Below are 12,770 nucleotides of genomic sequence, written 5' to 3'. Positions count from 1 at the left end.
GGAATTTAGGAAAAGCAGTGTTGTTCTGAGGACAAGTCCATCTTGGTTAAGGCACAGAGGAATAAATCCACTTTTTTGGCATCACCTAAATTCATGTCATTCACGTCTGACAGTAGTGGAGTTTCATGTTCCTCAGGGTTTCCTTGTGCTTTCTGGGTTTTGGGGAATGGACGGGTAAAGACATTTGCAGGAGCTAATGTTTTGGCTTAAGTTATTATGCCACAGCCATAGGAATGTAAGAAAAAAATTAAATACATTCTGCTGCTATTAGTTTTTTTGGGTAGGGTACATTTTAATTGGGGACGGGTAGAGGAGAGAAGAAAACAAAGTGAATATTTTCTTGTCAAAAGACCATGAAAATAATTAAATAAGAATTATTAAACCAACAAAGTTTCTTTAATAAATTAATAGCAGCATCACAAAACCCTGGGGGTGAATGACCAGAAAGAAGTTGGGAGATGACAGCATTCAACCATTCACAAAACTGTTCCCATCTGCTGGCAGGGATGGAACGTTGGGGTCATAAGGCTGTCCTCTCGTATGGTTATCTGAACAGGTAATATACATCCAAATGGTTTCAGCTGAGTAGCAATGGTCACTGGAGGTACAAGTCTCAGGGTGAAAGTCTCTTTTTTAAACATTTATAAAAGTATTGTAGCGTCTATGTTCAATTCTCAGTATCTACATCCAAATACAGGAGGTTCCCTTTGTATCATAACTACTGTACTTGCATGAACAGGATGGAAGGTTCCTAATCAAGGATGATCCCTGCATGTGGACTCTGCTAAATACTAGGATGCCATGACATATGAACTGTTTATACATGTGCTATAAGCTAGTATCATTCAACTTATTGCTAGTACTTTTAAAGTCTGTGGTTGCTTTTTTAAAAATCTAGATAGAGAGATTTATTTTTGGAAAAGATGTGCTGTGAATTCGCCCTGCAAAAATACTCAACGTAAGGAAACACACAGTTCTGATCTCCTCCAGCACTTGCAGTATTTCAAACCTGAGCTAGAGAAAAGGGCAGCCACCTGAGGAGGGAAGTGGTGTCATTGTCCAGCCCCTCTTCTACCAGCTACGATGACTTCGTAGAAATACAAATGGAGACGTACTGAACATTCAGGCCAGTGCCTGTGTAGCTGCAGAATACATGCTGCTTGTATGCATGCTGCCTGCCTGCAAAGCAGGAGCTGGAGTCACCACCGTGGCACTCCATTGATGGCAGTGGAAGAACTGACACTGACATGAATGAGAGGAGACTCAGGCCCAGGGACTTCAGTGGGATCGCACCAGAGTCAAACCGGAGTAATGCAATGGTGGATCAAGCTGTGGCTGTGGATTCCTGTAAGGGCCACAATCAGGTAACTGCTGTCACGTGCAATTCAACAGTGTAACCCCTTCACTAAAGCAACAGCGCCATTCTGCACTGCCTTTGTGGGTCCAGTTGGTGCCTATGACCATGACAAGCTTATAGTAAAACCAGTTCACATTAGGCAAATGCAATTCATCCTTGACATGCCTCACCCTTGCTATTCTCGGGCTTTTCATAAGCAGAGACTGCCAGTCATGCCAAAGGCACCTACCTCACAGGGATGTCGTTAGGTTCGTTAATTAGTTAAAGAAGATATAAGCCACTAAAGGCTAGCTCTGGCATGATGCAGAGTTCCAGAGCCTCACCCGAGTTACAGTTCCTCGCCTAATTCCTCGTACCGTAATGCCTCACTTAGTGTCCTCCCGCTTAACGCTGTTTCCAAGTGACGTCGCTGCTCCATCAGGGAACAGGCTCGTTTGAAGTCGTGTAATGCTCCCTTAGAACGTCCTTTGGTTGCCTGCTCTGTCCACTGCGTGTAGGATTCCGTGGAAGAGCAGTGACTTTACAAGGGAGCATTGCACAAGTTCCTCTTCTCCGCCTCCTGCCCCTCCCTCCCAGTGCTTCCCCCGCCGCCAAACAGGCGCTGCTTAGGACTTTCTGGGAGGGAGGGGGAGAAGCGGCTGCTCCGGAGAGGAGGTGGAGTGGGGACGGGAAGAGGTGGGCCTGGAGCATCCCCCGGCAAAGTCGGCACCTGTTCTTCTCCAGGGAAGCGACCGCTGCTGCTGCGAAGGTGCTTCCTAGCGTCCTTGCCTGCAGCGGGCTGTGCCTGTGTGGGGTAAGCCAGGGGCACCTCCCAACACAGTACAGTACAGTATATAATGCCTTTTGTCTGCCCCCCCAAAATTTCCTAGGAACCTAACCCCCCGCATTTACATTAAATCTTATGGGGAAATTGGATTCGTTTAACATGGTTTCACTTAACGTTGCATTTTTCAGGAACAGAACGACGTTAAGTGAGGAGTTACTGTAGCTCCTGGGGCCAGTCGCGTACTGTTGGTTTATACCAGGTGGGCTGGTTCCTGGGATGGAACAAGCAATGGCCTCACTTACTCTGCTGCACCTGGGCTCACGGGGCTGGGAGGGGTCTTTCGCCCTTGGGGGGGCTCACAGTCCGAGGCATAACCAAGCAGCAGCCCTCCCAACACGAGCATGAAGTCTGGTTTGTGGTGGCAGGATGCGCAGAAGAAAGCAATGCTGTGTCTCCAGAACTGTGACACTGCCCATCTCAGGCTGCTGAGACAACGAACATGTGAATGAACAAGGAAATGTGAGACTGGTGAGAGCAAGAGGCTAGGAAAGATGAAACAGAGCCCTAGTGAAACCAAAGCCCGCTTCCTGAGGTAAAGCAAATGACCTGAGTCCAAAGACATGCCCACTCAAAGCAAACAGCCTGACCCAGCAGCAAGTGAAGGGCACTAGGCTGATCTAGGAGCTGTCAATAATAGACTTTGCTTGCAACTCTTCCCTGCACTAGTGTGGTGTAAAAGATCTGAACAGGAGCTAACCGTTGCTTCAGAGCCAGACACCGAGCCCAACTCCGTTCACCTTTCTCATGTGAGCCACCAGCACATGTCCATCAGACAAAAAGGCATGAGAAAGTGGAGCAGAGCCTGGCCCACTGTTAGCTCGGCATCTGATTATTTTTAGGATTCAGGGCAGAGTCAGAGACACTCTATATACAAAGGAAGGGCCAAGAGAGTTTGCTGGTTTTAATGCCACTTTTCTAAACCACTACGAGATTTCAGGATCCCAGGATCAAATGACCCTGAAAGGCCAGGACTGCAGAAGCGTACTGGAATTGCGTTCCCTAGTTCTGTGGCATGAACAAGCATCTGCTAGGAACCAGGATGTGACTGTCAATCTCAGCACACTTGGAAATGAACTCAGAACTGAAAACAGCTCTCCAGTGTGAAAGGTCACCCCACCCGCACCCCCAATGTGACCAGTCTGGTTAGCCAACTGTTCCCTTGCAATACTGCTACGCTTAGCGGAGGGATCCCTTCCAGGAGTCTGGTTAGACTTGATGTTGCACTGTTGCATGGCACATAACAGGGGTGAGGATTTAAAGTATATATTTACTGTCAACTTAAAAAAGTTTTCCTGATCAACACTTGATCTATAACTATGAATGGGCCACTCTGGACCCCAGCAAATGCCACCTGAGTAAGAATTCAGCATTTTTGTTCATACACTGGAAGAAAATGTCAGCATTTTGTCCAAGATGAAAGCAAAATACTCGATATTTTTGATCTAGTAGCAACAGTAAATATAGAACCTTAAACCTCCCCTCAGTGTATGTACGATTTAAAGCACTGGGCTGGAAAGATGAATTTTTTAAAAAAGCTTTGTTCAGGATGCAGTATTTACATTGCTCTTTGACTGACACATACACTTTTACACAGGTATATTTCAGCTGCAGAGCCACGGGTGGGACTCAGTTACACACAGCTCACCCTTTCGCTTACAACATTGCAGCTGTTTATCGACAGCTCTGAAGTCCCCGGTTGCATTTCTAAGCCCTCCTCAGTTTCATCCAACTCCATGCTGTTGAGTTCATTGCCATTTCGGTAGCTATTTAAAGTCAGGTCTTTCCCGCACGAAGCTGTGGAAGCCACATTCAGACACTGGTTTTGTCGCAGTGTCGATTTTTTACTGGGTTTGTACTGGCATCGGATGTAGTTGGCAAAAGCCCTGCGATAGGTTTTATTGAAGAGCGTGTACACCAGGGGGTTAATCCCAGAACAAATGTAACCAACCCAAACAAACACATTCATGAGTTCGCCCAGGAGGCTCCCGTCACAGGCTTCCTTGCAAAGAACAGACATGATGTTAGTGATGAAAAATGGACACCACAGGATAAGAAACAAAAAGAAGACAATGCCCAGGACCTTGGAGGCTCTGCGCTCGTTGTTGATAGACTGCATGGTCCCTTTCCGAAAGAGCACGGCTTCCTTATTTACAGGAGAGTTCAAGTGGGAGGCCGCCTCGTGGTTCTGGAGCATCGAGATGTTCTCTGTGTTGTTTTCTTTTTTGAGGCAGTTCATGCTGCTCCTTCGTTGCTTGGGCACCTCGCCGTACATGAACACCGTCGCTTGCTTCTGCAGCACCTGGACAGTCAGGCAGTATGAGATCACCATGATGATGAGTGGGATAAAGAATGCCACAAAGGACCCAAAAAGGACGAAGTTCTCATCATTCAGAATGCAGCTCCCATTCACAAACACCCTGGAGTCATCCTGCAATCCTATGACCGGGATGGGCATGGATATCCCTGGAAAAGAGAGAGCGAAAGCAGACTGTTACTAAAGCAGACAAGGACTCCGGAGAGCGTGCGTAAATGATGCGTGCCTCACACACACACACCCACACACACCGCATTTCACCCCGTGCCTAGAGCTGTTCCAAAGACAAGTCAGTATCCCCAGGAGGAACAAGAACACCTGTTGTAATGCTCAACCCCACTAGGTGGCAGCACGGCTCTAGTGACAGAAAGACCTGTCGTCTCGAAACATCGTGCAGGCATATTGGACTCCAGCGCCGATGCAATGAATCACCTCCCCAAGGTTTCAGTAGAGCTTCGTTCCCAGGCTGTTATTTCGAATGCTAATTCTGACCCGCAGACGCTGTCATGGCTGTAGACACGGTAGCTATTTACGACACCAATGAGCTTTGCTATACTCAGGCTGGCACCAGGTTTGGGGAGACTGCGAGGTCACAAGTGGAGGACAGACCCTCGGACTTTCTGAGGCAGGCCCAGGCCAAACACAAGAAAGTGACAACCAGCGAGCTGTGTGGCCAATCTGTGAACCAATATTGCAACGACTGTAAGAGAAAACCAGCCTGGTTCTTCCTAGCGCTCTGGGGGAAGCACACGCTGACCTCTGTGGTAGCTCAGCCTCTGGGTGCACAGCACCTCTCAGGATCAAGCTTCTTGTCTGTATTTGCGAGGGGAGAGCAGGGGTTTCTGTAAGCTGTACAGCCTGTGTGTCTCCAGGTACGGGGGCTATCTGCAGCGTATCCCTGGCAGTCATCATACAGGCAGTCTGGTCTGAAGCCTTAGAATGAAGCAATTGTGACGTCTAACAATGAGGCATGCATCAAATAGTGCCTGTCTGATTCCTGTCCCTAGGACCCAGAATGCAACAGGCTACGGGTGTGTACAGGCTGCCACGGGAGGTACGCCTGTGAGAACAGAAAGGGCGGAGGGAACCGCACCCCCCCAGTGTCAGTGAAGGGGTGAAGGAGGCGGTTGTGAATGGGCCAGTCTCAGAGCTGAAGTCAGAGGCACACAAATAAGGCTTTGGCCTGAGACAGGAAGCCCACTTTAAATGAATAAATTAAATTTTACTAGGGTGCATCTTCCAACTTCCCCAAGTACTGGGTCTGCTGACAAAACTACAGGCATCCCTGTATTGGCCAAGGGGGTTTCCCTTGCTCTCTGCACTCATCAATGAGTTAGATGTAGACAGTGGCACAGAGAGCACTGATGAAGTGTGCGGACGATACCAAGCCGGGAGTGGTTGCAAGTGCTGAATAATCACCGGGAACGCTGAAAAGATCAATAATTGATGAAATGTGTGCGGAAGCCATTCTCCTGCTGGCTGCTAAGCCACCCCTGCTGCTCCTACTGAAGTGTTTAGCTCACCAGCGAGCTCACCCTAGGTTTATACTGTACAGTATCATCTTCCTGGGTGATTATAATCCGGGGGGGGACACTTTGCAATACCAAGATCTTTGTATGTAAATTACATATCTATTGTCTTGTGTGTGTCATGTTTAGAAGTCCAAAATCTTTATCTAAAAGCAGAGAGGTAAATGTGCTCTAAGCATGGCGTTCTTTTCCTGCCTTTGCTAAGTGACTTCCAGGATCCTGAAGAATACATCTGAGAACTGTCAGCCTCATACAGTTACTATTTGCCGGTAGGTTAGTGAGGGAATTTCTGCTGAAAAGCAATGACGCCTATAAATGCTTCACATACCTAACGCTTGTCCTTCATTGTCCTGATCTACAGCTCCATTATCCAGCCATCTCTCCCTCTCTGCAGACTGCCAAAGTTCACATCCAGGCTCTCATCATCTCATGTCTTCACCAATGTCATCGCCTCCTCTCTCACCTTAACTACGGCAACCTTAACCCTCTCAAGTCCATGTAACACCCTGCTACTAAAAACCAGCTTAGCTTCTTGGTTCAGTTGCTTCATAGCTATTGAACAATTACTGGGTCGGATCCTGCGGCCCTTCCACAGGGGAGTAATCCAAACGAAGTCATATCAGAATAAAACCTTGACAATCTGAATAGATGTTTTGCTACAAGCTGTTAGTAAGAAACAAGCCCACTCTATTCAGAAAATAACAAGGGTCCAAATTCAAGCATGATGCAACTTCACTGAGTTCAATGGAGTTCCACCAGAGTTGGATTTAGCCCACAGTGATTAGATGAACATTCAGGGTGTCATTATGATCACATAAATAGGCAATGCTTTTCTATATTATGGAACCTAATTCCCTTCTCAGCGACACTGGCATGAATCAGGAATACATTTATATCCTGTATTTATATTTAAGTCAAAGCAGATAGCTCTGTGGAAAAATAACAACTGCTGTCCTATTTTGATATCGATAACTGCAAGTGAAACATGTTTGTGAAAAAAGTTTTAAAGAATTCTTCTTGGGAAATGCTGTTACCCTGAAGAATGATTGTGTGGCAAACAGGATGGGTCAGGCAGGCCTGTTGCACTTCTAAAAACGTTTGTAACTTTCACATCTATTAAAATTAACTTAAACATACCTAAATTATGATGGCTGACAAGTATATTCTACTCTGGATGCATCTGACCGGAGTCATATTTCTTAACAACAGGTGAATATTTAATTTTGTGATGCAGCAAAGCCAGTTGTTGCAGGAACCATCTGATGGCAGGGAAAGGGAAAATCTCCGTTCTGAGAAGGAGAAATTAAATTACTTAGGAGCTGGTGCCGGTGTCAGACTCGATTTCAGAGCTTGAGATGTCCAGGGTCAGGAATGAGTCAGATTGTAAAGCCAGAAGGGACCATTAGCTCATCTAGTCTGACCACCTGTGTAACACAGGCCATTAAATGTCCCCTGCTCACCCCTGTATTGAGCTCAGTGTTGGATTACAGCATGTCTTCCAGCAAGGGAACCTGTCTTCATCTGGAGGTACCAAGAGATGGAGAGTCCACCACTTCCCTGGGGAGATGTTCTAATGGTTAATCACTGTCCCTGTTAAACATTTGTTCCCAGTTTGTCATTTGAAATTCTCTGGCTTCAGCTTCCAGCCATGGGCTCTTGTTTTGCCTTTCTCTGCTAGACTAAAGAGCCCTTTGGTACCCGGCATCTTCTCCCCAGGAAGGTACCGACACACTTGACGTCACCTCTCGATAGGTTAATCAGATTGAGCTCTTTAAGTCTCTCACTGTCAGGCATCTTCTCCAACCCTCAAATCATTTTTGTGGTTCTTTTCTGCTCCCTCTTCAGTTTTTCAACATCCTTTTTCAGATGTGAGCACCCACATCTCAGTGTTCCAGGATCGGTCTCACCAGTGCCATATGCAGAGGTGAAATCACCTCCCTGCTCTGACTCCCTATTCCCCTCTGTATACAACCTACCCACAGCATCACTCTGGGAACTCATGTTCAGTCCACTATGACCCCATAATCCCTCCCAGAGTCTCTGCTTTCCAGGATACAGTCCCACATTCTGTAGGGATGGCCTGAGTTCTTTGTTCCGAGATGTAGAACTTTGCATGGGGCTATATTAAAACACATTGTGTCTGAATGGGCCATGCTTGCCAAACGATCCAGATTGCTCTGATTGACTGCCCCGTCCTCATCATTGTTTACCACCACCCCGCCAGTCTCTGTGTCATCTGCATTTTATTTTATATTTCGTTTGAGATTACTGCGTGGGGCACGGGTCACTTGCTGTAGGATTCTCTGCCCCTTGAAGTCTTCAAACCACGATTTGAGGACTTCAATAGCTCAGACATAGGTTAGGGGTTTGATACAGGAGTGGGTGGGTGAGATTCTGTGGCCTGCGTTGTGCGGGAGGTCAGACTAGACAATCATAATGGTCCCTTCTGACCTTAAAGTCTATGAGTCTATGATACTGCTGAAAATGTTGAATAGCATCAGGCCGAGAACTGATCCCTGCAGAACCCCACTAGAAACACCCCTATTTGATGATGAATCCTCGTGGACAACGACTTTTTGAAATCTGTCCGATAGTCAGTTCTTAACCATTTCATATGTGCTCTCTTGATACTCCACAGTGGTCAGAGATGGCAGATGATTCGGAAAGCCTGGGATTATGACAGATTCCAATTTCTAGGAGGGCACTTATTCATTGCCTTTGAAGAAGAAAGGTTAGAAAAGCACAGTGAACACAATAACTGCAGCATGGAGAACGTCGGAGCTTTCCAAAGACTGAAACAAAGAGATCTTTAGAAGTTGATTAAAATATGCAAATGTTTCCGCATAAATTCCTTGCTTTAATCAACCCTCGCTGTCCTGGTTTCGAGGTTTGACAGGGGTGCTCCTCTCTCCCCGTCTGTCTCAAGGCCCAGTGCCCCAGCACTTTTACTGGGTAGCAGAGGCAGATCCTTTGACTCATGGATGCTGTGGATGGGAGTGGGCAGGAGAGCGCTCGCCATCGGATCTCCGATACATGAGTGCACTCGGTTAGTCTCTAGGAGTGTGTTATGGAGCGACAGGACAGCAGGTCTCTATTAGGGAGCGGGTGAAACAGTCCAGTTAAGATAAGAAACGCCCTGTATCCCAAACATTGCCCCCATCATTCACAGATAACCTCTTTTGCACTGTAAGCACCTTCATCCCCAAACAATCCTCCCTCCAGCCTGGGACCATCTGAGCTGCTTGGTTGTCTCCTTGGGAGAAACCCCCCCAGCTCCTGCTACCCTCAGGGTGGTGGTTAGACCAGCTAGCCCTGCGCTGCCAGGCATACTTCTGATCTCATTCAGTCTTTGTGCACCGGTGCTTGCCTGGAGCTATTCCTTAATCACAACCCAGTGACCGAGACCAGGATGAGGGCCAGAGGCATATTTTCGAGGGCAGCTAGATTGGCCACTCCAATACCTGTTCTGTAGCACAGTCAGGGGCCACCGCTAAATCTGCCTCTTACTCGGGACTCACCTTCTGGGAGTGGCCAAGTGACACCCCCCTTCTCCTCTATTCCACCTTCCCCCATTTCTCCCAACCACAGCCATCCTCCCCATCACCCAGCCTTGCAACCTGAGGTTCTCCCTCCCCCATCCGTGGCATGGCCAGTAGAACACAGCTGGGAGCTCTGTGCCTGTGACACTTACCTGAGCTGTGACCACAAGAACTGAACTTATGAGGGCAAGACTGGGACTTGTCCCGAGTCATCTCCCTGCCTTCCCAGCCTGACCTACCATTTTGCTAAAGGTACGCTCTTAACACAGCATTCTCCCCAGATCTGGCTAAATGTATTTGTACGAGTTTACTAAGAACCCTTTGTAGCTCTTCAAGGGAGGGTCCATCTTTTTGTGCTGTGTTTATACAGCGCCTAGCGCAATAGGGCGCTGGGTCCATGATTGGGGCCCCCAGGCACTAGATCAGGGGTCAGCAACCTTTCAGAAGGGGTGTGCCGAGTCTTCATTTATTCACTCTAATTTAAGGTTTTGCGTGCCAGTAAAACATTTTAACATACAACAGGGTCTGTTGTATGTAAAGTAAATAAGGTTTTTAAAATGTTTAAGACGCTTCATTTAAAATTAAATTAAAATGCAGAGGCCCCCGGACCAGTGACCAGGACCCGGGCAGTGTGAGTGCCACTGAAAATCAGCTCGCGTGCCGCATTCGGCACGCATGCCATAGGTTGCCTACCCCTGCACTATAGCAATGCGAATAAATAACTATTATGTAGTAGACTTCAAAGCAGCCTTTTCCTTTCCTGCAGCTGACTGGCACGCAACAGGTCACACAACAATCTCCAACCCACCCACTACTGGGGTGCTCAATGCGTCTTTAGCCAAGTGGCATCTGAGTGGGAAGTCTCATTTCAGAGCGGCACACAGTGGAAAGACCACTGGGATAGTCTTCCTGCGCTGCCTGCTTTCAGATTTTTGCATCTCCTCTTTGGCACAGGGAGAGCAGGAGGAAAGGGAAACAGAGCAAGACCCTTTGGTCAACAAATTCAATTACAGTTGTTGTCTTAATGCCCATTTCTTGTCATCTTTTAAGGCGTTCTCAAGCCAGCAGCTCAGTTCTCTGAATGCTGCTGAGATGCTGTAGCGGTCACAGAGGGCAGACACGCCTCACAGTATAGTCTCAATTTATAAAACAAAAGCACAAGTGACCTCAAGCACATCTTTGTAAAATATTTCATTATTTGATCCAGAGATAGTCTCGTAAAAAATGCCCAAATGTACATGTACCATTGAAAATGTAATGTCACAGACAAAGTCTCTCACCGTGGGCAGACAACAAAACCCAATTGAGTCAAAAGCAATTTTGAAATCAAGATTGGATATTTTTGAAAATATCTGTTCCAGGAATAATTATTTGGGGGCAGGTCTCTGGCCTGTGCTATACAGGAGGGCAGACTAAATGATCACACTGGTCCCTTCTGGCCTTGGAATCTATGAGCACTAAGAAAGTTTTTTGCCATTTCATTTCCTAGTGTTTTTAACAGAAAGAAAAGTTGTTGGTAGGAGCAAGTGGTCACTGTAGCAGTTGTAGTTAGCATGGAAGCCAAGTGGATTACTGATCCTGCCCCTATCCCCTTCTCCTCCACACAGCCCCACCAATCAGCCTTGTCCCTCCCAGTCTGGCCATCCTCCCAGCTGGCCCCATCATACTATTTTGTCCATACTTCTCCCCACCCCATGTGTGGAGGGGGAGGGGGAGCACGGACGTGTCCTAGCAGTGTACCCAGGTTTCCAACTGGACCCAGCCTTGAAATCCAGCTATCTACCCCAGGCATGACGAGAGACCCCAAAGACTCTTTTTAGAGCCACTACAGTTTTCTGAAAAGCAGCTGTATTCTGTGCACTGCTTGGCCCCTCACATCTCTCCTTCCCCACAGCACAGGAGGCTCAGTGAGGGGTGCAGTGGGGATAGTCTCAGCGGAATGAGGACACCTCACGGAGATGAACACAGCCTGAAACAAGAGTCGGCAGATGTGGACGCCGCTCCACTCAGTGTCAGTGCGTGTTCCCGTCCTCCCTCCCCAGGGCAGGACAGCCTGTGATATGCAACAAGCATGCCCATTCTGCACTGCTCACCCAGTATCAGCACGCACATGCTCAGCTGCACACCCAGATGGGCAGGGCTTTGCCAGATCCTCTACACGTGGGGTGGGGTGTGGAGATAGGCTCCTCCGCGAATGACAAGCCCCCCCATATCCCAGCTCAAGTAACAGCGGTTAAGGAGTGGTGGTGGGGAGTTTCAGACCCCTGTAGATGAGCTGGGCCCCCCCCCCAGATCATGGCACACATGAGGGAGGGGAACGTAGAGCTGACCGGTGCCTCTACCCCTATTTCCCCCAGCCCCCCGTCGCTCACCCTCATGTCTCCCTGCCCAGTGTCCCCCATTCCCCCAAACCCCGCTCTTACCACCCATCCCCTTATCCCTCTCCCCGCACTGCTCCCAGCCCCTCTCCAGACTTCCACCACTAATCAGCTCCACTCCAGCTAGCATTGGCATGTGTCCTATATTTTCTTTTTAAAAATAATTTCAGTGCCTTCTGAATAGTCTGCTGTTCTCAGACTCCATTTCCCCAAACTAACAGAGGCAGACTGGAGCAACACCCCTCCCTTGTCGCCAGTCAGACGTCTGCTCCGGGTGGGATGTGAACTCACAGTGTCTGTGTGGGACTCAGATTCAATGACCAGAACAGTCGCAGAGCTGCAGAACTGTGAATTTTAGCTGCTTTTCAAAACTCTTGGTCTTGCTCTCTCTCTGCACAGACACCGTGTAACCCAGGAGGTGCTTGAGCCCTAGAAATTCTTGCTAGTGTGCCTACGAGGAGCAAACTCTTCCTCAAATGACGTTGTAATCTGATTTCCCCCAAAGGCTAGTGGGCAGCATGTGCTCTGCTGGGGAGACCCTGGTGTGGTGATCTCAGCCCTGGTTTGATGCCTAGCTCTATGCAAAAATGCATTTCCAAAGGTCAACTTTACAGAAATCTGGGTTTTTCCCAGGGACTGGATCTCAGGCACCCCCTGTTCAAACAGCCCCAAATTTGGACCTCTGACCAAACTCTGCACCTCCAAGAGGCACGCAAACTTTCAAGACAATCTGAGTAACTGTGCAGACTTCAGAGCACTTAGAAGAGTCAGGCTTTAAACAAAAATCCTGTCTTGACCCTAACTGTAGCAGAGCGATAATAGATAAG

At 48.0% G+C, this 12,770-nt stretch overlaps 1 protein-coding gene across 5 annotated transcripts in view; it reads right to left on the bottom strand.

Moving 5' to 3' along the window:
- Positions 1 to 323: 323 nt before the first annotated feature.
- Positions 324 to 12,770, bottom strand: part of HTR2C (5-hydroxytryptamine receptor 2C) — a 436,136-nt gene continuing 423,689 nt past the window's right edge. For all 5 annotated transcript variants that reach the window (XM_054038881.1, XM_054038880.1, XM_054038879.1 and 2 more), the window contains one exon: positions 324 to 4,646. In XM_054038881.1, the coding sequence (XP_053894856.1) occupies positions 3,814 to 4,646 (833 nt within the window). In that variant the 3' untranslated portion in view covers positions 324 to 3,813. The remainder of the gene's footprint in view (positions 4,647 to 12,770) is intronic.

This window comes from Malaclemys terrapin, chromosome 9, assembly GCF_027887155.1.
Source record: "Malaclemys terrapin pileata isolate rMalTer1 chromosome 9, rMalTer1.hap1, whole genome shotgun sequence".
In the NCBI taxonomy this organism is placed as follows: Eukaryota; Metazoa; Chordata; order Testudines; family Emydidae; genus Malaclemys; species Malaclemys terrapin.
The sequence above is the reverse complement of the archived record's forward strand: the minus strand, read 5'-3'. Positions and strand labels throughout refer to the sequence as shown.